This window comes from Chaetomium fimeti, assembly GCF_033439085.1.
Source record: "Chaetomium fimeti strain CBS 168.71 chromosome Unknown B0H64scaffold_7, whole genome shotgun sequence".
Taxonomy (NCBI): domain Eukaryota; kingdom Fungi; phylum Ascomycota; class Sordariomycetes; order Sordariales; family Chaetomiaceae; genus Chaetomium; species Chaetomium fimeti.
Genome location: NW_026944335.1, coordinates 2,009,452 through 2,034,612, shown reverse-complemented (window position 1 = coordinate 2,034,612; position 25,161 = coordinate 2,009,452). Strand labels below are relative to the sequence as shown.

Genomic DNA, 25,161 nt, shown 5'->3' with positions numbered 1-25,161 from the left:
GTCGTCCCATCCTGTTGAAGGAGATTGAAGGCAGGAGGCCGAGATACAAACACCAAGATGGATCCTATCAATAAATACTCCCGATGACAAAGCACACCACAATGGTCACGTTATCCGAGGAGCAGTGCAAACAACCGCGCAATGATATCATCTAGCCTTCGACGCTGTCTAGTCTAGCCGAGTATGAAAACGCACCGCTGAGGACCAGCAAGCCAGAAATCAACAAACCACTTCCAAGGTATCAATCAGTCAGGTATCAATCAAAGATGCCATCCTCCTTCCCCGAGAACTCGACGTTCCATTCCAAAAGTAACACGATCAACCCGCCGCTACAGACAACCACCGCCCAGCCGACCCGCCTTCATAGCCTCATTCATCACCATCTCCCATGTACAAAAACGTTCCTGGCGTACCATTATGTACCGAAGCTCGTGTGCTTGCCTGCTCTCCATCGCCCCCCCAAGATACCTGTCGTCCTCATCTTTGTCTTGTCTTAAAATGGACCCGTCCCGTTTGTGCGCGGAAAAGAAAAGCCACGCAAAAAAGCCCGTGGCGTGAGTGTCTATCGTTCCCCTTCCCTGGCGACCGGCATTAAAAGAATGGTAAACATGGTATAAAATGGGGTAGAAAGGAGCGTGGCGAAGCTGCAAAATAGCATCGGTCCGAGAAGCAGAAACGGGCAAATATCAAAACGCGACGACCGTCAGTCCGTCCCTTCCAGCTACGTCACTGCACTTAGAGGACGAGGTAGCCAAAGAGGGCGGCAGCGCCGACGGCGGCCATGTTGCCCGCCATGGACGGGGCAGCAGCGGTCGACATGGTCTCGGTGGCAGTCTCAGTAGCGCTCTGCTGGTCATCACCATCGGTCTGGGTGGGGGCAGCAGTGGTCTGGGTGACGGTGCCGTTGGAAGTGAGCGAAGCCGACGAGCTCAAGGTCGTGAGGGTGGTGGCGGACGAGGAAGGCTTGGAGGTAGAGCTGGGCTTGCGAGTCGAGCTGGTGGTCTCGTCCGAGTCGGACTCCTCGCCGTTGTTGACGACCTTGATGCTCTGCCACGAACCGCTGCGGTCGGTGTAGTGGTACTCAGTGGCCTCCTTGGCGCCGTTGCCGCCCATGTAGTCCTGGATGCGCAGGCTCTGGTAGTAGCCGTCGAAGGGAGCGTCGGTGAAGTCGGTAATACCGCCAGCCCAGTCAATGGTTCCCTGCGGGGCGTCCTTGCGACCAGCGACCCAGGTTCCGAGCTTGATCTGCATGGGAGACTGCGGGTAGCCGGCGCAGCCGTCGATGCCAGTGTTCTTGAGAGTGCGGACGACGGCGCCGTCGATGATCCAGTCGAGCTGGTCCTTGGTCCACTTGATAGTGTAGGTGTGGAACTGGTTGACCGGGTCGGCGACGGGCGAGAAGCCGCCACGGTCGTAGGTCTCGGTGCAACCCTTGCTAAAGAAGTTGGTCTGAACCTGGGTGGCGTCGCCGCCGAGCCACTCCCAGTCAATCTCGTCGAGGTCGTCCGACTGGAGCACGAAGCTCGTGACGACGCCGACGCCGCGGGCAGCCCGCACCGTCACATCGACCTGGCCGAAGAACATGTACTCCTTGGAGCCGATGGTGGGCGCCTGCTTGTCGTTGGAGATGGAGAAGACGGCGCCGAGGTTGTCGTCATACTTCAGGGTGGTGCCATCGGCATTCTTGAAGAAGCTGCTGGCGCCCTTGCGGAAGTCGATGTCGACAGGCTTGGAGCCGATGGCCTTGCGGTTGGGGCAGTCATCTGTGAAACGGTCATGTTAGCGCGACAAGTTGCAAATAACCAACTCCACGAGCTATCAAAGCGCGCCAACGCGCTAAAGCAAGACAAGTGGCGGGGATAGGTAGTTAGTGTGTACTCACCACGCTTGGTGGGGTCGCACTCGGTGAAGGTCTGCGCAGAGACCAACGAGGCCGCAAGGGCCACCGTGGTGAAGATCTTGGAAAGCATCTTGTGTAACTGTTGTGAAGTTGTGCAAGTCTTAGGATGCGGCGAGTTGTGTTGTTGATTGATCTACGAAGTAGGATCTGCGTGTTATTAAGGAGGCAGTCGAGGGGGCGCACGGAAGCGAGTGTGGGTGTATTATTAAATGTGAAAATAGTGCCAGCAAGGCAGTGAACGAGAGACAGAAGAAGCGATTGAACGCCACGAATCCGGGGCTGATCTGGGCTGGGTACAGAAGTTGCGGTGGTGAGATGGACAGGGAAAAAGAGGAGAGATCAACAGGTGTTCAGCGATCCGGGCCCCATCGCGCTTTCAATCAAAGACAGTGGCTCCTTCGGCCCCGTTTCGCCAGGGTCCTCTCGTGTTGACTTCCCTGCCAAAATGGATCAAACCCCTGGTCTGGGGCCGCCCAGGGATGCCCAGACCTGCAGCCTTGAGGCCTTCCTCGTCCGAAATTCGCGAAATTCAGTCATGTCACCTGCCAGAGCCGCCAAGCTGACCAGGCGACTGTGTCAGGCTAACAAATCAGATCGTTCGTTCCTGCACCTGTGGCTCTTGGCAAAGCAGGGATAGCTTGCCAAGCCTGCTTTGCCCACGACCCGGCGCATGCCAAAATCCATCCCCGGAGACCTTCGCTGCGGCGGACGGTTGAGGGTCACTCTGAAATTTCTGCTTGGCAATCTAGGCGTGATGCATTGGCAATCCAATAATGCCAAAATAATACGAACCCGTTTGCCGACAACCGTGTGGTTTGAACCTTTGAAGTCTGCACCGAGTTCCCGGGAACGCGCGCGAGATCTCCAAGGCCAGATCCTGTGGTCTGATGCTGTCCCTCCTCTGCAGTGCTCACCCGTTTGCTGCAAGAACTCAGCCTCAAGCTCGTGTAACTATTTTTACCTCTTTGCTCATCCGGCGCTACACGTGTGCGGATGGCATATGCTATCGCGACGGCAGTTGGGCCACATCAAGCCAAGTGCTGGTGTTGTTCCATGTTGGGACTGTTGGGCTTGGCCCTCATTTCCCTTTTTCGGTGTCCTGCTCTCGGATTTCCTCCCAACACCCGAACGCAGGGCTTCGTGGAGCTCGGCTTGCCAGCCATCCACCAGAATGGTTCGGCGAGCAAGCTAAAAAAACAGTTGGATGTCTCATCTTAAACTGGGGTTCCACGCCATTTATCGCGCTTGCGCGTGCAGCACGCACAGTCGGCCGCAGAGAACACCAACCACGAAAAAGGGGTCGTCAAACCCACGGGCCAATCCCGATGGAGGAAAAGCCCCTGGGCCTGCCGCTGGTCCGCTCTAGCGCCTGCCCAGTAAGGACTGCTGCCCGGTTGCCCCGTTGAATGTGACCTGGAAAGCATGAGGATCATGCAAATCGGCCCGCGGGGAAACGAGACTAGTAGTTCGGTGGCTGGCGGACACCCAGCCAGCCTTCCGGCCACCCCAAAGAACCTCAGCCGAACTCCGAGTGTCGATGTTGACCAAACCATCTCGACGAAAGGAACGAAACGGAAGTCGACCAGTTCGAAGCCGAAAGAAAGTACACTCAGTTTAGTTACTTTTTCTTCGAGTTACTCGATTTCTTGCATTTACATTTGTCTTACTCGATTTCTTGTTTTCCTTCGGAGTTCGGCTTTTTCTGACCAGACAGCCCACCACCACATCACCGCCCGGCGAATGCGCGGTGGTCGCTGATGTTTCTCCCCAAGCCCCTGAAACAGGAGACCGCACCAGCCAAGAACTTAAAAATCCTCCCTCCCGGGCCATTTCTCAACGCGGCAGTTTCTCCCATCTGAGCGTCTCCAAACGATCAGAACAATATCGGGTAGCGAAGTTTCAAGATCGCCGTCCAGTTTTCCGGTTTCACCTCTCCTCTTACAACCTCACTCGCGAATGAATGAACGGAGCGTGCAGGCGCCGAACCTCACCACCACAACATGGTAGCAACAGACAGCTCGCAACGTTCCATCAAAACCGCGAGTCCCCAACCATGACTGTCTCATCAGTTCCAAGCCCCTCGGCGTCGCCAGACGCTCCCACCAAACACGGGCTGCGTTGTCAGCAACTGTGGATTGTCTGGGGCCTCCCGGCAAAAGGTATGGAGAGATTCGTATCGATCCATCGCGGCGCCGGGCGGTGGGGGCAAAGCCCGAGGGGAGCTCGGATTCGGCACTTGTAAAGTTTGACGCGACCCATCTCGTGTGCGCGACCATCGACGGATGCTATGAATATCTCGGCGGTTTGCCGCCACTCGGGCCCGCCGGCGTCGACTGTTGACTTTCCATGTCTTGGGTTCAGCCCTGCGGCGGCTGGGGTGCGTCTCCGGACTCCAAAATGATGATCACCAACAAACACCATCGGCGACTTTTCCAACGCCACGGTGATCGGCTGCCGTTACCCGACGTGCTGCCCGGTTGAGACAATTGATTTCAGCCCCGTGGAGATGCATCAGAAACACAAGGACCTTGCAGCAGCTTGGCAAATGATGAAATGATGGCTCTGTTTCGGCCGGTCTGGTCACGTTTCGCCAGCTGGTGTGTGACTTGAGACCAGACTTGGCAAAAGTGAAGCCCAAGTTTCCATTCGAGGTGGGATGAAATGGAAAAAGTTAAGGTCTCTCCCGCCGGGAATTGAACCCGGGTCTCGAGCGTTGTTATGAAGGAGGATGCCAACATTGACAAGCTCACATACTGACCACTATACTACGGAAGACTTGTGGATGTGGACATCCACCGTAGCCGGTTGGTTGGTGGGAGGGCAAACCCCGCAGTATATCAAGGCAAGATCCTTGGCACCACAACCACACAACACCAGTGCTATCGTCTTCTCCATTACAGCCAGCTCCTGTGTTCTCGCCGGTCGGAATGCATGATGGTTAACCGGGATAGTTATCACCATCCTTACAATCGTCAAACAGCCAGGCGGTGAAAACTTCTCACCCGAGACAACAAAAACACTCCCGCATGGCCGCCAGCGCATTGTTTCTCCTCAACCCAACAGAGTCAACTAACTACCAACAGAAGCCGAAGGAACAGGGGCCATCCCGACCTCCCGAACCGTTGCAGCGGCGCCACATGCAAACCCAGCTAGTTACACTTCCTATCTGTTCGGCCAACACCCAACACCCAACACACAGAGTCCGGGCATTTCCTCCGGCCCAATGTCCGGCGCCCCGGCTTGGCATGGCCCCGACGCTCCGGCGCCAACTACCTCAAACATCCCTGCCCCACCGCCTGTCCGATTCCCCCGAGAGTCGTTTGTGGTGCTGCTCTAGCAGCTTTAGGGTCCGGTCCGTAAAGCCTCATAACTGTTTGTAGTTTTCGAAGCATTCGCAACCTCGCCGGCGGCCTGGGATCGGGCACGGTTTGGAGGCGTCAGCGACGGTAGTGCTGGCCCATGATGTTCTTCATCCCTTTTCGAGTGATACCCAAGAAGCGTTGCCTGGTGGATAATGTCTAGCTCACGTTGGGCCGCGCGTTCGGGGGTGGTGTCACTAATGGGCATGTTTGTATGTATGTTCCTTTATTTCAATTATAATGCCAACGACCACGCTCATCACACTCGAACGGAACTCTTTTAAAGACACAAGCACTTAAGCCTGTCTTTGAAGACGCCGTGGCTGCGTGTGCTGCTATCCGATGGCTACCTCGTCCCCGTCGCAGTTCAATACACGAAAATCGGGATATTATCACACGAGAGGTAGGTCAGTTGTCTGTAGATAATGAAGAGCCGTAGGAGGGTTATACCAAAGGCCAATAGTAACAGTTTTTCACTCTACCTACGCTATTAGGTAAAGTTGCATGACGCGGGAAGTTGGGTATAACCAATGGCTCGATGCATCCAACGGGTAGTATATATATTGTAGTCCTGTTGCTAGGAGTGCTCTCATTAATTCATGACATGCTGCGCTCGCCTCGCGAGGAGAAGCAGAAACTTGGATATTTGGGACCGGGTCATTCGCCAACCGTTCTCAAAACCCAGCTGTTCGTCCTCTCCTCGGGGCAAACGACAAAGAGGGAAGCGCCGGCGGTTTGGAAGTGGGCGTTACGTTGTAGCCCTACGTCAAGAGTGCCTAGTGCTACCATCAAAGCTTGAGGTATCAGGAAATGCCCAATGCCAATTCCAATATAATACTCCCGAAAGGCAACCGTGGGGGTCAGCATCGTGACAGATTTCGGTCCCATATCACTTGCTCCCCCCCATTCGAGACTGCCCATTCCATGACAAATTACATCAACTACTTCCCTTCACAACGGCCGCAGACAAGAAAAGCCACTCACCATCACGCCACTCTTACACCATGACCAAACATCTCAGCTCAGTCCTTGGTGGTGTGAGTTGCCCGCCGTTACACAGAACACCAGGCATGGACCAACCCGGGAGGAGGCCCTTGTTAAACGGGCGCATTGTGAACACAGAAGCCCGCCATGCGGTAGCACAACAGCAAGAAATTGACGCCTGACAACACCATCAACATTGATGCTGGCGCACCTGGACCGGTCATCTGTCTGTGTTCCCAAAGACGGGAAAACTTGAGTTATTAACCCGTGGCATGTACTTCATGCTCAGGTTCTGGATATTCAGGCTGGGCATCATGGTGATTGGTACCTGGTGGTCATCACTGTGGAATCAACATCAGTAAGGGTTCCAGCATTGACCAGAAATCGCGCACATTTTCCGCCTTAAACGTTACCGGGGCCGGGTTGTATAGTAGAGACTTACTCTCCGTATCTCGGTGGTCATCTCCTGCTAAAGAAACAAAACAGCTTTTTCCCGGGACAAATCCCTCATACTGCGTGGTTCCTAATGAGCACTTCTCGGAGTGGCAGGCTGACTGAAGCTGCCTCGTCACGGGGGAGAGTGAGAAAAGACATGCGTCCAATGACCGACTGGGCGACTACGAGATGTAATAAAGCTAGAAGGAGTGTTTTGCTTCTGTTAACCGTCGTCCCCTCCTGCATACAGGAAGTCCAAATATGCCCTGACGTAACTGGCACGCGCTTTAGGCGGGATCTTCCCATCGGGCATTTCGGGGTATGTGTACCCAAGGGTGATGATGTTCCTGCCTGGCTTACTCGTGTGGAAGTTCATGTTCTCGCCGAATAAGAGTTTAGAGGGCTATATGCCATGACAATATTGCTTTGGAGGGTTGCGTACCGGCCGGTAGAACTTGCTTCATTGGTGAACATGTCCTCTTCGTAGTGAATCACCTGCACATTGCAACGAGCCGGTCAACGTTGCAGTGGTACAACATGCTACTCAGATCAGCATGGGCTTTCCCCAGGCTTGGGGTTGAACAACCTACAACAAGGGACCGAAGGCCGCCCAGTCGATATCCGAAAAGGTCCCAGTGCAGACGGACAGTGCACGAACCAAGCCATGGGGAAACTCGAGGCTTGAAACGCGTCAGCCGGAGCTGTCAAAGGTCCTTCCTCTCACGAAAATATCGTCCTATCCCTCGTTAGCCGCGGCCAAACGTTCACGGGGCAACCGAGGGTCTGACGGGCCTCCCCAGACGTGGCTCCTCGTTGGTTGACTGGCAACATCGGTGGTCAGGTCTTTCACTGCCAAGACCATTGCTTTATTGAATGCGGTAATATTGCTCAGACGATCTCCCTTGCCGAGACACCTGATGCCTTAGGGGTAGGCTGCGAGGAAGCCGCGGAAACCGAGCTCGAGGGGTAGCCGCTGGAAGCGATAACCGCGTGAAAAGTTGGCCATTTCTGTCACGCCGCGCGGGGCCCTGACGATGACGTTGATGGCATAGGCGGCGGGGCCCAGTCCCAGTAAGGCCGTCGTAGGGTCACAGCTGCTCCTCCATACTCGGGGTGGAGGGCCGGAGGGCGTTCGCCCGCGATTCTCAACGCGTGAGATCAAAACCTGCCGGAGGAGTATGAGTCGTCGATCACACGATTTGCAAGGGCTATCCCGAACCTCAAAGATTGCCACGTATGGCTAGTGTCAGGTAACGAAGAGAAGGTCCTTGACGCCAATGGTCAGCTGAAGGCTCGTGGCTCGTGAAGGGGCGGCATATCAGGCATCAAGCACACATACACCGTGAGGACAAAACCCCGTCCCAGGGGCGCCAGCTACATGGCTAATGCCGTTCCACGCACTGTGAGGAAATCCGTGAATTCCTGATCGATTGTTAGCGGACGATTAACCGGTTAGGGAAGTGCTGACGCAAGGGGTATGCATCAATACCTGCGATTCCAAAGTAGGAATCCTCATCGGTTTTGTTCATGGCCTAGAGCTCGGACAAACCGAGTACGTACCGAGGGACCCCTATGAGCAAATTAGACCAGACCGTCCGTCAGACTGGTGCCGCGGGCGTTACCATTGCGGCCCTCCCCGTGCCCATAGCGTGTTGATTTTGAGTCTTGCCGGTGTTTGCCCCGTGTTTTTGTTGATGCTGTTTTTAGCTCCGACCACAGGAAAAGGGGTAGCATTAGGGGCAGGCGCTGACTGAACCCCCCCCCCCAACCTCCCCCATGAAAGAGCTGCGGTGACGCAGATTGCAGCTCTCCACATCTTGCACCGTGATATCCGGCTGCGCTATAGGCCTTGTCAGGCATAAATTGGGGGTCGATGAGGAGAGCGGGGGTCAGAAAGCACGATGCCAACGTGATCGATCGGTGATAGACGGGGTCTGGCCATTTCATCATAACGGAAAGGTGCTGGACGGGTCCTGGATTTCGCAATCACCGAAGCCCATTTCCGCAGCGTGTTTTGTAACGATATGGCGAACTTTGTGGCCCTTCAACATAGCGTCTTTTTAATGGTACGGTCAAGACTTCGGCGAACACTGGCGCCGTGACATACCCGACTCATCTTGAGCGTTCTACCCCCCTAATCCACCCCCCCAGTGTCGAAGAAGTCGCGATTCTTGATTTGCCGGGGCCATGATCGAGACTTTGAAAGGCTAGTAGTTGCACGGCCTGCAGCATGAGCTGCAGATTCGGTGGGGGGAGAACGGCCTCGCGGTTTGTTCTAGGGCCTCGTGAGCTGCGCGCAATAATGGGCATGTACACACAACTTGGTACGTAAGGTAGCTGGGTAAGTCCTCATCCGACGTGGCTGGGTCGGCCACGGCGGTCGTGGAGAAAACAGGCGGTAAGAGCAACGGCGTCTTGTTTGGTCCAGTAGTTTCGGTTCCTGTCGAGATTGACATGGACCCAAAACCAGTCGGGCACTGCAGTTGCCAAGCTCCATTCCATTTTTTTTTCATTGAGCTCCCGTCGCTCGCTCCATCCATTCATGTGCCTGGCGTGGGGGTTCGTGTTTGCACCTTCCTGCATCGTGCTGTTGCTCAGTTTAGCTCGGGTCGAGACCCTTGATCCGGGAACCATCGTGCCTGCCTCGGCTAACTCTCGAGGTTGGACCTACTGGACTCGGACCGATGAAACTGGAAAAGAATCAGAAAGAACGAAGAACCACGAGTTATCTGCAGCACCAAGCCTGTCCGACGCCACGAGGCCTGCACCTTCTTCCGGACCCGTGGGCGTGACAATGAACCCGTGGACGGCTCTCGGTTTTCGAATTTCCGGTTGGAGTCCTGGAACTCTGGAACTCTGGTGTCGTTACATATCCCATCTGTCCGTAATTAGGTATCGGCGTGCAACAACGGGGTTCAGTGGTTGCAGTTCGTATTCTCATCGGGGCTCGAGAGAGCGTGGCCTGCCCTCGGCAGTAACTTCCATGGAGCACTCGCTGGGAGCCTCCTCCTGAAGAACCCCCACCCCTCAGTCAGTCTCGGGCTCCGCCCATCGGCGATGATGTTGACGACAGGGGCTTGTTTTGATGGGATCTTGCCGCCGCAGCCAACAGAAAACAAGGGGTTCCCAATCCCGGAACTGTCCGCCAGAGGGGATCACGCCCTCCAATCGCGCCTAACCCGGCTGTGCGGTTCTTGACCCCCTGGCTACCTTTCCCTGCCCTCCCCCAAAACCACTCGGGTAAAGTACCTCGGACCACCGTGTGAACTGGTAATGCACTCAGAGTGGATGTACATATACATGCCGACATACATATGTACCTCGCCGTGGCGCACCCCGGCCCAGGTTCCGGGAACCGAAAACAGCCCACATCGAGCGAACCGGCTTCCACAAGAGAGACACCCGCGAGACGTGGCACCTCGCTTCGCCGTATCAGAGCGGAGGTGGCTGACGCCAGGGAGAGGCAAGCCAGAGCGAGACCGGGGAGGGAGCCAAGTATTTGTGGTACCCTGTCAGCACTTGCACGCCGCCAAAGGCCCCAAAGGTAGACAAACATGGCCTTCTCTCTCACAACGGAAAGGCTGCGCTCTGACAGAGGGGGAGAGACCGACGATCGTGCTGTGATGCTACCCAAAGCCTGCAGGGGTGGAGTTTGGGCTCGCTGTATGGGAGGAGAGGAATCCCGCGCACACGCCCGAACACCTGTCGCCGGCTTCGCAACGGTCGAGCCTCGCGTGTGTTCCGCCGCCTCGGTGCCGGCCTCACTCACTCTTTACACTCAAAGTGACCTCACAACCCGTCATGCATTTGTGTTTCGTGTGAGTGAGATGACGGATATTCATGGACGGAGAGCATCACAAGTGGCCTCTGTCTGCTTCGGTAACTGGCATCAACACAACGGAGTGTACAAACCTTGGGAACGAGGAAAGCTATGGACTTCCCAACTTCTTGGAATAGAGCGTGAGACGTACGAAGCATGGTTCGACTTGCTTGTGTCTGGCAGCTGCCCAGTTCCAAAGACAAGCAAATGTGATGAAGAGAGGTGTGCATTAGAATAAAATACTAGTTAAGCTTTGAAACCCACGTTTCCTTGGTTTTTGGTCCCGCAAACGCCGAGAGATAGGCGCATCTCTATCTCTTTTGTTCCCCTGTTCCATGGTTTCCATCACGAAACGCCGTAGTTATGTCCGTGTCCATGTCCGTATCCCCGTCCCCGGCCCCGTCCCCAGGCCCCCAATGCTCCACGGGAGGTTTTCCCATGCCATGAACCCAACCAAAACACTAGTAAAGCGTCAAAGTCATCACGACGTTACTCAGAGGCTCTTCTCCAGAAGGACGAGGTCCCTGAACCCCTCCTTCCACTGCCGCGCCTGCTCCCCGCTCGGCCGCGGCAGCGGGCTGCGCGCGTGACCGCCGTAGCCCATCCACCCTTGCAGTCCGGACTTGACGCCCACTACGCCGCCCTGGATTGCTGTCCAGTCGCCCTGGGAAACCACCTCCTGCATGGCCTGCGCCTCGGGCAGCTTGCCCTGGTTGTATAGCTCCATGGTGCGGATGCACGCCTTGGGCGCGATGTTGGCCAGCCCCGCAAGAATTCCGTGCCCGCCGGCCACGAGCGACTGAATAGTGAAGTCGGCCGAGCCCGCGAGAACGAGGAATTCCGGCTTGGCAGGGTCGAAGTTCGGCCCCGCGAGCTTGCGGGTGGCGGCGGCCACGCGGTTCAGCTTGCCTGTGTTGCCACAGGTGAGCTTGACGCCGACGATGTTGGGGTGCTCCGCAAGGCGGACAACAGTGTCGGAGGAGAGGTCGAGGCCGCCGACGGCACCCGGGAAGTTGTAGATGATGAGTGGGATGGGCGAGGCGTCAGCCACGGCGGTGAAGAAAGAGGTGATGGTCTCCGAGGCGGGCGCAAACAGCGGGGCGTAGTAAGAGGGCGGGAGCACGAGGGCGTAGTCGCCGCCAGCTTCCCAGGCTTCGCGGCAGAGCTGGATGGTCTCGCGCGTACTCTGCGAGCCGCAGCCGACGATGATGGGCATGTGCGCGTAACCGGACTCGTTGAGGGCTTTGCGGGTGGTGGAGGTGACGAGCTGGCGCTCTGAGTGGGTGAGGTGGACGGCTTCGCCGTTGGAGCCCTGAGTGGCCAGGCCGGTGACCCCGGCCTGGGCAAGGCGGACCGCGTGGCGTGCAATGGCTTCGGTGTCAACATCCTCGGTGCCTTCCTCGAAGAAGCACATGGTCGGCACGTAGACACCGGGCACAAGTGGTCTGTTCATGTGGAAGTCTGAGCTTTCTGAGGTGGTGCTGTACGAGCTGCTGAGAGGGGAGTGGGGCTCCATGGTGTTGAGGTGCCCTGTCATGAGGCTAGAGGTGACCGTGGGGTGGTATTGCATTCTGTTGAAGCCCGCCGTGTAGCTGCCGCTGGGGGAGGGTGCGTCGTTGTGGGGAGACATGGTGAACGACGGAGTCAAACAACGATGGTTGGTGATGGTTCGTTGAGTGAGTGTGAATAGGTATGGGCGAGAGAAGAGCTAGGGATGTTTGGGAAAGCTTGTGATGAGTAGTATAGGATGATGAGGGAGATGATGTCGGGAAAGGGGGGGAAGGACAGCGTATTTGTATACACGACGACTCTTGGAGGTGGAATGACTGACATGTCGAACGCTAAAGACAGGGGTCAGAGTTGAAGACAGGGAATGGCAGTCACGGATGGCAAGGACCAAGGCATGGTCCGATGCCCAAAGGTGCGAAGTACCGGCGTACTTTCTTTTTCCTCCTGTTGCGTTGGAGACCCTTGGATGGGCCCAGCGGTGGCGTTTTACGCGAAGGGAAGCTCGCTGGAAACTTGGGCCGAGGATGGCGCCGCCGCGCGGCGACGGCTAACGGCTTGTCTGCTAAGGTACTCTGGTACTTGTCATGGTTAGTTCTCGAGAACATCAACTCCCATAGTTTGGGCGGAAGGCGAAGTCGCCGCGCCCGCCCTTCTGTTGTCGACAAGGGTGCTGGAGCCGTCGTTGTCCTTGGCGCGCCGAGTACCTGCGCACAGTGCGCGCTCCAGAACGGGCCAGGCTCTCAAATCCGGGGTGCCCCCTTGCCTGGGCCCGGCGGGGAGCAGGGATTGGTTTTGGATCAGCGGATGCCGAGTGTGGGGGTTGAGCTGGGAGATCGAAGAACGACCGGAGCCAAGGCGCGGTTCAAGCTAAACCTAGAAGGGAAGCACGAAACCTGCTTGGTGCCGGGAAGGTCGTCTGGAAACCGGGTGGTGTTATTCAACCCTCTCACTCCCATTCACGCAGGGCCTTGCCTTGGGCGCCGGGAAGATATCGAGCCCCGAACCGCGCCGAGTAAGTCGTGAGCCCCAGAATTCTTCTGGGCGGATCCAGGAAGTTATGATTGGCAGTGCTGATTGTTGTTTGTGCTTACACCAAGGAGCTAATGGCCATTGCATGATCAGCTGCCCTCGGCGCATCGGTCGATACTATCCTGATACACATGTGGCACGCTCCTTGAACTCCACGTATGCCGCCGCGAGTCGGGACGGGCTGAGGCAATGGGGAGACGGCTTAGAGGTAGAAGGACGGCTGGCACGTCCGTGTCCTGTCAATCTCGAGGACGGAGTCTGATGCATTTTGGCCTTGCGCTCGCGTGAGCGCGGTTTGCAGAGCGCTGCCGTGACGAGGCTCCCAAAGGTCCTGTTCGTCAATCGCCGTGCCGTTGCAGCCTTGTATGGCGGGCGTGCAAGCCTCAGCATATAGCGGGCTCCCCGAGACCTTGGTTATGTTGCCCAGCGCCGCCGAGACCCGGACATGTTAAAAGTCAAGGAGAAGGCCGCCTGGTCGACGAGTGGCCGACGTTGGTTTAGTCTCGGCGCCAGCCCTCTTACATCACTGCCTCGCCCGCCCAGAACAAAGGTGTCGATCCGGCGCAGCTGAACTCTCTCGCCTGGCGTCATTGCCCGATTCCTTGCCCGGCAGTCAGGAGCCGCCGCCATGGGTCCACCGTTCTTGGGACCGGACATAAGGCTGTGCCTGGAGCCTCGGTTCGCGTGCCGTGAACAGCAGCCCATCGGCTCGTGCAGACCGGAACACCTGATTCGGCAAAAACACTGTCTGACAGGGGAAACTGCTGGTCTGCTGACGGGTGTGGTTCGCCAAGAACAGAAAACGAGGCTCGTCAGCAGGACGGTGTTGCAATTGTCAAGCCGTGAAGGTCGATGCTCGAGGACGTCTGCGGCGTCTGGTAGTCGAACAAGTGGCTCGTGAGGTAGTGACTGCATCTTCAAGTCTCGCCCTCCCCTCTCTCCGACTGCTCGACTTACAGGACGACGGGAAGGGCGGTAGTCGAGGAGGTGCGGAAAGGACGGCAGTAGCGTGAGGGGCCGCAGATGCTTGGCTGCTCTGCATTGGTGGTACCTAACGGTGGGCCCAATTGGCGTGAATGAGTCGTCGAAGGGCTCTTGCCAACGACCATGTCTCGCATGTCAAACAATTTCCAGCGAGAAAGGCGGCCTCCCAACGTCCCTTCGTCCCACAGGTACGCTCACATTTTCTGCGACTGGCTCTTTTGGGGATTGGGGAGCGACGACGCGCATGGAGGGGCAGTGAGGGGTTGCTGAGGGGCACCTGACATGGTCTTGACATGGTCTCGACACGGTCTCGACATGGCATCGGACCACTCAGCCACACGGGGGCTTCCGCTTGAGGGCGCTTGCGTATGTAATTGTCTGACCGACGTTGCTTTCAGTCCTGCTTTGTGATGCAAGGGTGACTTGTTCGCGCCGTGTTGCTGTTTCCCTCGAATTGGCCATGCCTGGGTGGAGCGGGGATCGGGCTAATATTGGACAAACGTAGCAATGTAGCATTCAAGTCCAGTGAGGGGAAATCCTTCGTGGGCACTGGGCAGAGAAGAGCCGAACGAAACATCGCGAGATCCACTTTGGTGGTGGAGAGTCGATTCAGTTCGAGGCCCCGATTTGGAAATCCCAGCTTTTTGTGTGGGCGAGGAGTCTCTCCCCCGCTCTGTCCCCGGTTCATCTGAAATTAGAGCGCTGGTCAGTGCGCCATCCCGCTCTTTCAGCGGCAGTACCTGAAACTGGGATTCCGGGGTTGCGGTTCTCGCCAAAACAACCTGGAATGTGGCTTCTCTTTTCTGGCCAAACTTTTGAGACATAAAACCGCCACAACAAGGTCGGCCGAGTACAGGTGTTGATGCTTCTTCTCTCTGCTTCTTGCGGGACAGTCAGGCTCCCTTTCGTTCTGTCCTTCTAGCCCCTGCAATCTATCCCAATAGTGCGAAGACAGTGTACTGTGACATCCACTGTGTCCATTGCAGATCCCGGGGATCCTCTTCAAGTCAGCATGCGGATTGACATCGAAGATCGTGTGACTCGGGTCCAACTTCCAGCAATCGGTCAATACTCGAGTCCTCCAGCTATTTTGGGAAGCGATATATAGTACTATACAGATCTGTAGAGTTCCGAATTCGCTGGCAAAGCAGGACCAGAGCACACGCGCCGCTTAGGTTATCGTGGGAGGGTCGTACTGGTCAAAAATGGTTGGTTGAACTCGCTTCGGTCTGGTCGACGTTGCTGATCGTCCCTTCCTGCTCGTGTACCGTACCAGGAATGGACCCCACATCGGCACACATGACCACAGATTTTGAGTCGGGCCATTCATCTGTTGACCCCCACGCTTTTCAATTTCAGCACCACCTGCTCCCACCCTCAACAATCGAGCCCAGCCATCGGCGGTCTTCTCGGTTCTGGAATTTGCACGCAGAAGCATGGTGGGCTCTCAAACCGCCGCTCGGAAATCTTTACCAGCAGCTACCTCGGCAGCTCCATCTCCACGGACCACGGCGCATCTCGCGCGTTTCGCTATCAGACCACATTCTGCGACGTAAAAACATTGTCGTTTCTGAATTCCACCAATTGGCGATGAACGAGCCACATCAACTTCAACTGAACGTTTGCTGCAAATCACGAGCCCCTCTCTTCCTTCCTTCGTCTCATCCAGCGCTTATCTCATTAGCCAGGCCCCATTCGAGGTTTACCCTTCGGTCGTCGACAGTTCGGCCAATCTCTCGCTTGATTTTGAACTGATCGCTCTTCCAACTGCTCGCAGAACTAGTCTCCACGTCCGAGACATGTTTGACTGGATGGCGAGTATAGCCCATAATACGTGCAAGTGCAAGTGATGCCAGCCCTCGAACTTCTCCCCAACGATGACCTCATCGAGATAGAGTTGCTCGCCGCCAGCAGGGCGCAAAGTGTGGGCGGAAAACCAACGGGTGGCCAAGAAACTTCTGTCACACGTCAACGGCGATGACGTGCAGATACCGGAGGTTTGGTTCGATCTCTTCAAGCCAGGACCATGGTCCCTGCTGAGGATGGTTGTTGATACTAGTGGCATGCACCCGGCCAGATCGATAAACGCCACAAAGAGCGGACCTTGTTGAAGACAGCACTGGGTGGTTATGGCCTGTTGGCTAGGCATCGCCGAGTCAGATGAAGCCGCATTCGCTTCGTCAGGCGACCCTCCTCCCCATTGGCTCCTGCCCGCGCGGGGAACGGCTTCCTGAGCCCGAAAGCTTCGCTATGTGGCTGGGGCAAGGTGGACGTTTATGAGATGAGTGTGGGATGAGGGGGATGGCATCAGTTTCATGTTCTCCGCAGCAAATACGCAACCCACGTGGTCAGCGCGGTCAAGAGGGCGTGGAAGTACGATCCCAATGCTTGGCCGATGCGAGATCGAACGGAAACGGTATTTTATGCAGACGGCCCGTTGCTCACATCCGATTGTCGGGCCCCTTTGGTTGCGAATCTTCGACTCGCCGCGGCCGTTATCCGACAGACCCCCAAAGGGCACGCGACACTCGCAGCGTTGTCCACCGACGTTACACTCGAGGAACTCTGAGAGGCCTCCGTTGTCTGAATCTGCCAGAACGCGGCATCATCGAATTCGTTAAATATGTGAGATCAGGAGAAGACGACATCTACTTGACTTGTTCTGCGTTTGGCCGGTTATCTCTCTTTGACGGTCTTGTGGGTGGCTCCATGATTTCGTGGTTGGGGAAGTGAGCGATTCGATGAACTTGCTTCTTGTGGTCCGTAGCAAGCGTCGATGGTGGAATTGATACGAACCATTCGTTCTGATATCCACTGCGGACATTGCAACTAGCCAGTACCATTTCCTCCGTTCATATTGTGTTCAGATGGGGATGGTTGGTGGTTGTTATCGGTCACGCGACACTGTTCGGGGTTGGACTCGACCCGAGACTTGAAAGCGGACGGAGTTATGTAAGGGTTTGGTAACAGGCTGCGTCGTTGGGGCAAGTTCAAGTTCCACACACCACCTGGCCGCTCACCGGCCAGCGCCTCCACACACCCAGCAGACACCCAGCGGTCTGGCACCTGCAGAGCGGGAGGCGATCGGATACAAGGCTTACAGTGTGTGATCCTCGTCGTCGACTGTACTGGCACCCATGCACCGCCACGCTGACCCCCATTCTCACCAAAAAGCTCGGAGCCTGGTGGGGGAGGAGAGCGACGGCGATGGGTGAAGGATCGTTATCGATCCTCATTAACCAGATACCGCACCGTTTGCCTGGCCTTGTCGACTTGGCTCCCCAACAACGCGGCCCGATCAAGAAATGATGAAATGCAGCTGCGAAGGGAACCTGCAGGCAGGCTGTCACGAGTCCTGCGAAGCTGACATGTCGACAGGAAAATCCACTCTCGAACAGGACATACCAAACAACAGACAACCGCCCGACTGCTGTGTCAAAGACGGGACTGCACAAAACTCCTGGCATGCGTCGTCACGAACGGCGAAACGGGAGCTAAACAGAAACGGAAACCCTTTGTCATAGACGCATGCACCATGAGCGGGGGAGGGGCGCGATTCAAAAGCCCCTGGTTGATGATTGGCTCCCAGAGTGTTCACCGAAGGGCCGCTAAAAGAAGCTAAACGAGGTTATTGACTCCCACACAGTCCCAGCGAGTCCCAGGGGTCCTGAAATTCCACAAACCGGCGGCTCTGACGAGGACTGTCGGGTGCTGGTCGGCGGGCAAGGGTAGAACTTTCCCCCAGCTTCCCGACACCCGTTCGGGCCACCACCGACTGCCGTCCGGCAAAGACACGGAAGTCCCGGCTGGGTGGAGTGGGGGTTTTCGGGGCCCGGCAGCGGCTGAGGCTGAGCTGCCGGCGCCGGGTCACGGAGTAAAAGACTGCACTTGAGGGGAGAAATCAAAAGGAACAATTGGTCCTTGCAAATTCGCGAACCGGTTCGAGGCACGATATGCCTCTTTTTTTGTTGCCTTGGGGAGATGACGAGTCATTGGTCAATTCCATGATCAACGCGACGGCGACCCCCACGGGCTCTCAGGGGCAGGAGACGTCATGGCACAGCTCACGGACAAGGACAAGGCCGGAATCGGACGAAAAATTCTTGAAGTTGACGGTTCTGCTATCTCGCAGGGGTTGCCACTATAATCTGTCAATTGGCTGGCTCGCTTCGGATAGGACGAGAGGCAAGAGGCTATTCACAGCTCGGTATGTACCGCTGACCGGTGAGACCCCCATCCCCCCTTTTCGCGTACCGCCGTGTCCCCAATCCCACGTTCCCTGTCGTGTTCCATGAGGTTAAGCAAGCAGGGGCTTGCGGGCGGTGAGCACGGTGCTGGATTCGCGGGTACTTGCTGCGAACCGCGTGGGCGCACGTCGAAGAACACACAGTAAGCTGCAGGTCCCAATCCCCAAGCTCCGCTTTCCATTGCATGCCGAGAAACAGGGTTAACGAACGGCTGCCGCTGCGAGGTGACTGTGATGGTGGTTGCGGTTGGTTACGATGGGAAATGTCAAGTGTGACGGGCACTGTGGCCTCGCAAGTATGACCGGTTTGGCTGGTACTTGTCTTTGTTTGTCCTCGTGGCGTGACTTCGCCCCTCGGCGTCGTCCGTGAAGTCTAAACCGCCATTACCGCCCACAGCGCTCCAGAAGAAGCCAGCAACAAGGTGGAGCAGACTGAAAACACATTCCCAAAGGAGTCCCCATCCCCGGTAAAGAGTAAGGAGACCACGACGAAGATGTTGAGGGGTATCCTCAGGATGCCGTAAACCTGTGCGCGGACCCCGTCCTCTACCAGTCGCCCCTTCAAGTAGCCCATGCACGGCCAGTACATCCCCACAGCCGCCTCGAACAGACAGAACACCCAGAAGGCCGACTGCTCGGACTTGGGACCCGCCGACAAAAAGAAGCAGGCTGCCGAGAGCGCCAGAATGGCCACGAGCAGGGTCGTATGCCGCATTAGCTGCCGTTCTGTGATGGCGTTAAAGGCGAGGGACGATGCCAGAGTTGCAGCCATGAAGCTCGCAAAGATGAGCCCGTACGGGAGATCGCCCGGCGAAGACTGAACCGACTTCAGGGTAGGCACCCAGAAGAAAACGAAAAGGTACATGGACCCTTCGAAGATGGTTGAAGCGGCGCCGAGTGCGAGAACCTGCGGGTTAGACAGAACTGACCAGACTCTGCTCTTCGATTCCCCCTTTTCGTTCTTCACCTCGGCCGCCTCGCCATAGTTCTCATCCTATCCCCTCTCATTAGCCACCACCCATCACCAGGGAGAGGGATAAAAACAACAACAACAGCAACAACAAAAACAACTCACCCAAACCCACCAAATAACCCCCGCCGCCACCACCAACACCCCCACCGCCAGCACAAACGGCGCCTTCCTCGACCCAGCCCTCACCACCACCCACTCACTCCCCACCCCGGACACGATCGCCGCAACACTATTCAACCCGCTCATCGCCCCCATCACCCACCCCAACTCCCCCTCTCCCTTCCTCTCCTTCAAATTCCCCACAACCCAACTCTCAAACCCCACCATCAACAACCCCGTCCCCACCCCGCCCAGCACCCTCCCCACCACCAACCCTCCCAACCCCCCGAAGGGGGGAAAGGGGGGCAGCACCCCAACCGTGAGCGCACAGCTGGCCGCATAGACCGCACAAAAGGCCAGGCACGCCCTCTTACGGCCGTGTGAGTCGGCCCACGCGCCCGTGAACAGCCCCGACAGGGCGGCGGCGGCGAAGCCCGTGGTGAAGAGCAGGGAGATGGTTTGTGGGGCGAGGTGGTGGGTGGTGGTGTAGAGGGGGTGCAGGTGGGGGCCTTGGAGCCAGTCGGAGGTTGTGGCGAGGGTGTAGGCGAGGAGGAAGGGGGTTGTGGATTTGGAGGTTGGTTTTGGGGGGTTGGTGGTGGTGGTGGTGGTGGTGGTGGTGGTGGTGGTGGTGGTGGTGGTGTCTTTGGTGGTGGTGGGAGGGGGGTGGGGTTGGGGTTTGTGTTTGGGTTTGTGTTGGAGGAGGAAGAGGGCTAGGCAGAGGGTGAGGAGGAGGGTGAGGTTGAGGGTGTAGATTTCCATGGTTGATTTTGGCTCTGCCTTTGGTGTGTGTTGTGTGAGGGTATGTTAAGGCTAGGGGCGGGTGCTGTTGGTTGTTTGGCTGTTGGCGAGGTGTCAGGCCAGTTCAGGGGCTAAAGAGATAACACAGAGACAACAGCCATAAAAAGAAGATTTCGATACCGAAACTCTGGATTGAGAACCACTGTGAGTGAGAGAACCGATGCGGAAATGTTCCGGGTTGTGAAGAAACAAGTGGCCTCACGGATCAATTACCCGGCTGGGAGACGGCAAAATCACAGCCAAGCTCCGCGACGTTTCGTGTTGGTGTCGACGCTTGCAAGTGGGCAGCCCGTGCTTCAACTCCAATTTGATCATCTTGAAAATACAAGGCAGAGATGAACCTGCCAAACTGGACATATACTGGTTTCGGCGTTGCAAGAGGAAGATGTGGAACTGACCCCTGATGTCAGGGGTTCCAACTCGTGTGGGGTTTTCTTCGTGGTTTAGATCAGTGCCACTCACCCCTTTCAAAGGATTAAACTATTAGTCTCGTAAATAGCATAAATTCGCTGACTTAGAGCAATTATATTGTTTGAATGCCATGTCAAACACTAAAGTGTCGTTTCCCGCACACTGGCTTTCTCACACGGCCAGTCGTGTTTCCCTAGGACGTTCACCCAGTACGGCGAACTGATAGAAACATAGTCAATCCAGAACGCACCGCCAGTATGGGCCGGGAAAAATGAGATATGCGACCTCCGGGCGGAACATACCCCTCGGCTCTAGTGTGATGTTGAGCCTGTCAACATGTCTCTCGAACGCTAGCCAGCTCGGGTGGAAGCGGTAAGGGGAAGCCTTGAGCAAGATCGGGCGTCCCGGTTCGAGCCTGGAGTAGAGGAGGGCGTAGTCGTGGAAGAGGCGGGCCGTGTCTCGGACGTTTCCACTGCTGCGTGAGTCAAGTAGGACGTGTTTACCATTTCTGAGAGGTTTGTAAGCCTACTCGAAGCGTGAGGCGGTTGGAGACAGATGAGGACTATATCGATCTCCTGGTTTTGGATTATATCTCCATGTGTTTGGTAGCTGATGTTTAGTTTGGGCTAGTGAGTCCGGTCGGTATTCGCGGGTTCATACTGTTATATAGTCGCAATACGCGACGCGAATACCATATTTCTCGCGGAATCCACGGGCAGCTTGTCAATTAGTGCAAGCAACTGTGCGAATTGTGACATCCGAGCGTTGCGCTGCCGGCAGGCTCAAGAGTGTGTATCTGCGACAGCACATTAACCCGGGGGCTTCGGCATTAACAACAATAGGAGAACACTTACGCAACCCGGTCCGCACCCATGCTGCCGAAATTCAATAGCGGTCCATCGTCTCGAGGAATCGGAGTTGGACATGGTTGGTACACATGGCGTGAGTTCTCGAGGTCTGTTCCAACACCCCAAGATGTGGCCAGGGTTTGGTGGGTGCGGGACGTGTGAGAAATGACGACGGCTTCGTCGCTGCCGACGGACGGGGTCGGGGGTGGCTGGTGGGGAGGATAAGGAAGTTTGCAAGTATACCTGAGGAAGGGGGCTTCTCAGTGGCACTTGACAGTGTATGGATTGGACTCGCGAGGCAGGTACTCCTTAAAGTATTGCCCATGACAGCGTAGAGATGACAACCCAGGAGCCACCGAACGCAGCCTGCAGACATGGAAACCAAGGTAGGTAACGTTCCTCATAATCCTAACATACACTATACGCATGCAAAAAGCGTAATATAGCCCGCGACAGGTACACCGGCCACGAATCACGGTAGCCACCGCCAAACAAATCAGGCGACAGCCATGTATCGAGCCCGCCCGTCCGCCGCGTCTGCTCATCCACCAGCACGATACGTTCGACAAAGTTTGAGCCCCGGGATCGACAATAGACCCTTGAAACGGCCGCCCCCTGGTCGCGGAGCACCACCTGTTTGAACGCCGCTGCACCACCTTCCGGTCGATGCTTGCTCAGCACACAAAACCCGTTGACCCCTTCATGCCCGACCGACCAAGAATCGTCCACCCTTTTCCTGTCCTGACCACCACAACGGCAACCAGTCAAAGTAAGATTGAAAGAATAACAGGTCGACAGCCCTCCAAAAATGCAGATAACGCCGCCGCTCCCCACATGCGCCAACACCAATAACCGCCGCCCTCAGGAAAAATGCGTCGGAATATGTACTCGCTCTGACTCAAAATCGACTCTACTTCCCCATGTTAAATGCTAGATGTCGGTTTCAATGCGGCGTCCCGCGGCGTGATGTGAAAGCTGGTTGTGACTTGATTGATCGCAAGGCAGCCAAGACAGGAAGAAAAGTGCAAAATAGCACCAGTCGTTGACAACGAAGCAATGTGCCGGGTAAGAGGACCGGCTGGTTTCTTTTGCTGAGGGGTGGGCAATTCGTGAAAAGGGATATTGATGGAGGCGCCTGGGTAGCGCGATTTACTGGGAGCGGATGCTCAATATCGGGGCTCGCGGGCGAGTTGGGACAGGAGGCTGTCGAGCTGTGCCCAGTTGCCGTCGTCTTCGGCGAACTTGCGGTGTTTGCGGGAGAGGATATGCTGTGGCGAGTTAGCCGAGGCCGGTGGACAAGGAAAGAAGCGCTGGACTCACCTCATCAAAATCAGGAAACTTGTCCTGACAATTCTCGCAATACCCGGGCTTAGGATCACGCTTTCTCAGCTGGGGCACCGGCACGCTGGTGGTCCGGCGGAGCTTCTCTCTCTGTCTCGATATCCCGTCCTCGTGGACTGGGTCGAGTTTCCGCTGGATTGCTTGGCTGAGGCTGGCTGACCGGACAAATGTGTTGTTGTCGTGGCTCATCTCGGCCATACGGCGAGAGCTTGGATCCTGGGATATGACAACCTTCCGCTGAAGTCCGTGGATCTCCTTGCTCGTCCCGGCCTTCGCTCCCAACACGCCACCAGTAGTGGATGATATCATTTGCGACCGAATCGCCGACGTGACGTTGGACGGCTGTAGGCCGGATGCCACGGGCTCACCAGCCAAGAAACGGCCCGCTTTTGCGTGGCTGATAAAGGCGTTTTGGGAACGGAACTCTAGCGATGGCGGATTCGCGATCTTAGACCGGTCGAACGACTCGGTCGCTCGGATGCCCGCGGCCCCTCGATTGTGCCCATCTTCCATCTGGGCCAATGTGCGTTTGCCTGTGCTGACCTTGAGTGGAATATCGGACGCCTTGGGCTTCGGTGCTGCCGGCTCTACCGCTTCCGCGGCGGCGGCCTTGGCAGCCCTGGTTCGAGCTCGGGTCTCCTTCTCCGGATGGTCATGACTCTCATCAAGGACAAACGGACATCGACCTTGCGACGTGACCCGGAACTGCGGCCAGTCCTGGTCCTTGGGATCGGTAGCCTTCCGGTATTCTCTGATCATGACGGGCTTCGTCTTTTCCTCCAGGTCGTACACGTAGATATACGGACCGGTAAACTTGACCAGATCGCTCCTCGACACGGTGGGGTCGCGGTCCGAGGGGCCATGCTCGCGTTCGTGATCTAGGAGCTGAGCCAAATCGGCCCCGCCTTTCCCTGCCCTGCTGGTGCCCTGCGTTGTGCCGTGGCTCCGCGTACCACTCACATGCTCGTTCGGGGTCAACGCAAGTTCCAGAATCTTGTTCAGCTTCTCCAGTGACCATATCCTTTTGCCCATGTCACGAGCGCGGTCTAGAACATCCGTGCTGCGTGTTTTGGGCTTTCGGCCGGCCGGGGTGTCGTATACCAACTTTCGCCTCGTTGGATCCGCGGTTCGGTTGAGGAGCGAAGGGTCGATGGTCTTGGGATGCTCGTTGTCGCCCTGGGCATCCGGGTCTTCCTCGCGTTCGCCTCTCGGTTTCTCTGGCGGGACTGACCGGTTCGTGACGATGTGCGTGATGTTGATAGAGAAGAACTTCTCTTCGTGCTATAACGCGTGGGTGGTAAGTTTGGTGTGTCGGGATAGACGCAGCACAATACGGACTACTTACAGCACCTAAGCGGCCAATTTGTTTCGCGAGCTTGGACCGCTGTTCGTCGGAGATGCCCTCGAAATAGAACACCATCTTGGGAAAACGAGAGCGGATTTGGGTCTGCCACGTCCGCAGGTTCGTCAACTCCTCGTCGGTCGGCTGACACAGGGAAGCAGCGGACGCCTTCTGTGCCGTGGCAGTGCTCGCCGTTGCCCGCGTCGCCGCTCGGTGGGCGATGGTTCGGGTCGTCTTGGGCCGTGACGGCGACGCAATCCCACGCTCGATCATCTGGCGCTTCGCCGGTGGAGGTTGGCCATATGGCTCCTCCCGCATCGTATCCGCATGCGAGCGAACCTTCTTGGCGCCATTGAAGCCCGAAGGGGCTCGCATTGGCGAGTTTACCACATTAGGGTTGCTGGCGGAGAGGGGGATCCTCTTCGCCGTCGACATGGCGGAGAGCTGGGTTGAGGCCGAGGCTGGAAGATAGAGATACTGCCGTCATGCAAATGACTCGTCAAACATGCCACGCCCAGCTTAATCTCTGGCGGGCTATTGTCGAGGTGCAGCTTGGGTGGCCTGGCGGATGGCCACGAACGGGAGGAGTGGGAGGGGCCGGTGCTGGTGCTGGCTGGGAGGGGGGACCTGGCAACAGCGACCAAGCACACGCGAGCTGGCGTGCACCAAAAACGCGTCCCTTTTTGCACAGCGACACTCCTCCGCGTAGCGCACCGGGAAAAGGGCGGGAGAGGTCGGTGCAGCAATCAGGAATGGACAATGGATCACGACATGCGGCTGGCAAGTCCGTATCCCATAGGAGAGAGTGTCGGAGAGGCGTCTTTTGTCGATGAGTGGTGCTCCTCGATCCAGTCTCAGGTCAGTGCAGGTCGGTTCCAGGTCAGTTTTGACGGGAAAGGGCTTTTTGGCGCGGGAGGAGCCCGAGCTCCCGCGAGCTAAGCCTGCTTCGAGCAGCACAACAAACTTTCGCCCCACAGACGCGGCTGCCAGCTGGGGCGCGCTGTCGCTCACAGCAACGTCCCCAATTGGGTGCCCTGCCACCCGCTGGCACTGGCACAGACTGACAATTATTCGTACACTGCA

General features: G+C 56.8%; 7 protein-coding genes and 1 non-coding gene across 8 annotated transcripts; 1 reads left to right on the top strand and 7 right to left on the bottom strand.

The window, feature by feature from the left end:
* Nucleotides 1-616: 616 nt before the first annotated feature.
* Nucleotides 617-2,123, bottom strand: B0H64DRAFT_235102 (concanavalin A-like lectin/glucanase domain-containing protein). The gene is made up of 2 exons (XM_062799778.1): nt 1,883-2,123; nt 617-1,763 (listed from the first exon to the last, which is right to left on the bottom strand). Exons 1-2 carry the CDS (start codon nt 1,968-1,970, stop codon nt 736-738), a joined length of 1,116 nt encoding a protein of 371 aa, XP_062656207.1. The 5' UTR covers nt 1,971-2,123; the 3' UTR covers nt 617-735.
* A 2,455-nt stretch (nt 2,124-4,578) lies between these two features.
* B0H64DRAFT_t139 lies at nt 4,579-4,675 on the bottom strand. The gene has a single exon. It is a non-coding gene; the product is annotated as a tRNA-Asp (tRNA).
* A 2,925-nt stretch (nt 4,676-7,600) lies between these two features.
* Nucleotides 7,601-8,494, bottom strand: B0H64DRAFT_377190 (uncharacterized protein; the record flags this gene model as incomplete). The annotated part of the gene is made up of 4 exons (XM_062802520.1): nt 7,601-7,843; nt 8,080-8,100; nt 8,239-8,248; nt 8,430-8,494. 4 exons carry the CDS (start codon nt 8,492-8,494, stop codon nt 7,601-7,603), a joined length of 339 nt encoding a protein of 112 aa, XP_062656206.1.
* A 2,497-nt stretch (nt 8,495-10,991) lies between these two features.
* On the bottom strand, nt 10,992-12,128 carry B0H64DRAFT_419890 (uncharacterized protein; the record flags this gene model as incomplete). Its single annotated transcript, XM_062805416.1, has 1 exon — nt 10,992-12,128. One exon carries the CDS (start codon nt 12,126-12,128, stop codon nt 10,992-10,994), a length of 1,137 nt encoding a protein of 378 aa, XP_062656205.1.
* Nucleotides 12,129-12,269: 141 nt separating this feature from the next.
* B0H64DRAFT_235010 (uncharacterized protein) lies at nt 12,270-13,374 on the top strand. Its single transcript, XM_062799777.1, has 2 exons — nt 12,270-13,019; nt 13,105-13,374. The coding sequence occupies exons 1-2, from the start codon at nt 12,410-12,412 to the stop codon at nt 13,296-13,298; spliced, it is 804 nt and encodes a 267-aa protein (XP_062656204.1). The 5' UTR covers nt 12,270-12,409; the 3' UTR covers nt 13,299-13,374.
* A 5,265-nt stretch (nt 13,375-18,639) lies between these two features.
* On the bottom strand, nt 18,640-20,261 carry B0H64DRAFT_477797 (uncharacterized protein; the record flags this gene model as incomplete). Its single annotated transcript, XM_062808217.1, has 2 exons — nt 19,342-20,261; nt 18,640-19,260 (listed from the first exon to the last, which is right to left on the bottom strand). The coding sequence occupies exons 1-2, from the start codon at nt 20,095-20,097 to the stop codon at nt 18,640-18,642; spliced, it is 1,377 nt and encodes a 458-aa protein (XP_062656203.1). The 5' UTR covers nt 20,098-20,261.
* A 17-nt stretch (nt 20,262-20,278) lies between these two features.
* Nucleotides 20,279-21,598, bottom strand: B0H64DRAFT_435388 (uncharacterized protein). Its single transcript, XM_062806133.1, has 3 exons — nt 21,402-21,598; nt 20,798-21,019; nt 20,279-20,766 (listed from the first exon to the last, which is right to left on the bottom strand). The coding sequence occupies exons 1-3, from the start codon at nt 21,419-21,421 to the stop codon at nt 20,688-20,690; spliced, it is 321 nt and encodes a 106-aa protein (XP_062656202.1). The 5' UTR covers nt 21,422-21,598; the 3' UTR covers nt 20,279-20,687.
* Nucleotides 21,599-22,250: 652 nt separating this feature from the next.
* On the bottom strand, nt 22,251-24,675 carry B0H64DRAFT_234861 (Dfp1/Him1, central region-domain-containing protein). Its single transcript, XM_062799776.1, has 3 exons — nt 24,082-24,675; nt 22,716-24,017; nt 22,251-22,663 (listed from the first exon to the last, which is right to left on the bottom strand). The coding sequence occupies exons 1-3, from the start codon at nt 24,511-24,513 to the stop codon at nt 22,562-22,564; spliced, it is 1,836 nt and encodes a 611-aa protein (XP_062656201.1). The 5' UTR covers nt 24,514-24,675; the 3' UTR covers nt 22,251-22,561.
* Nucleotides 24,676-25,161: the final 486 nt, after the last annotated feature.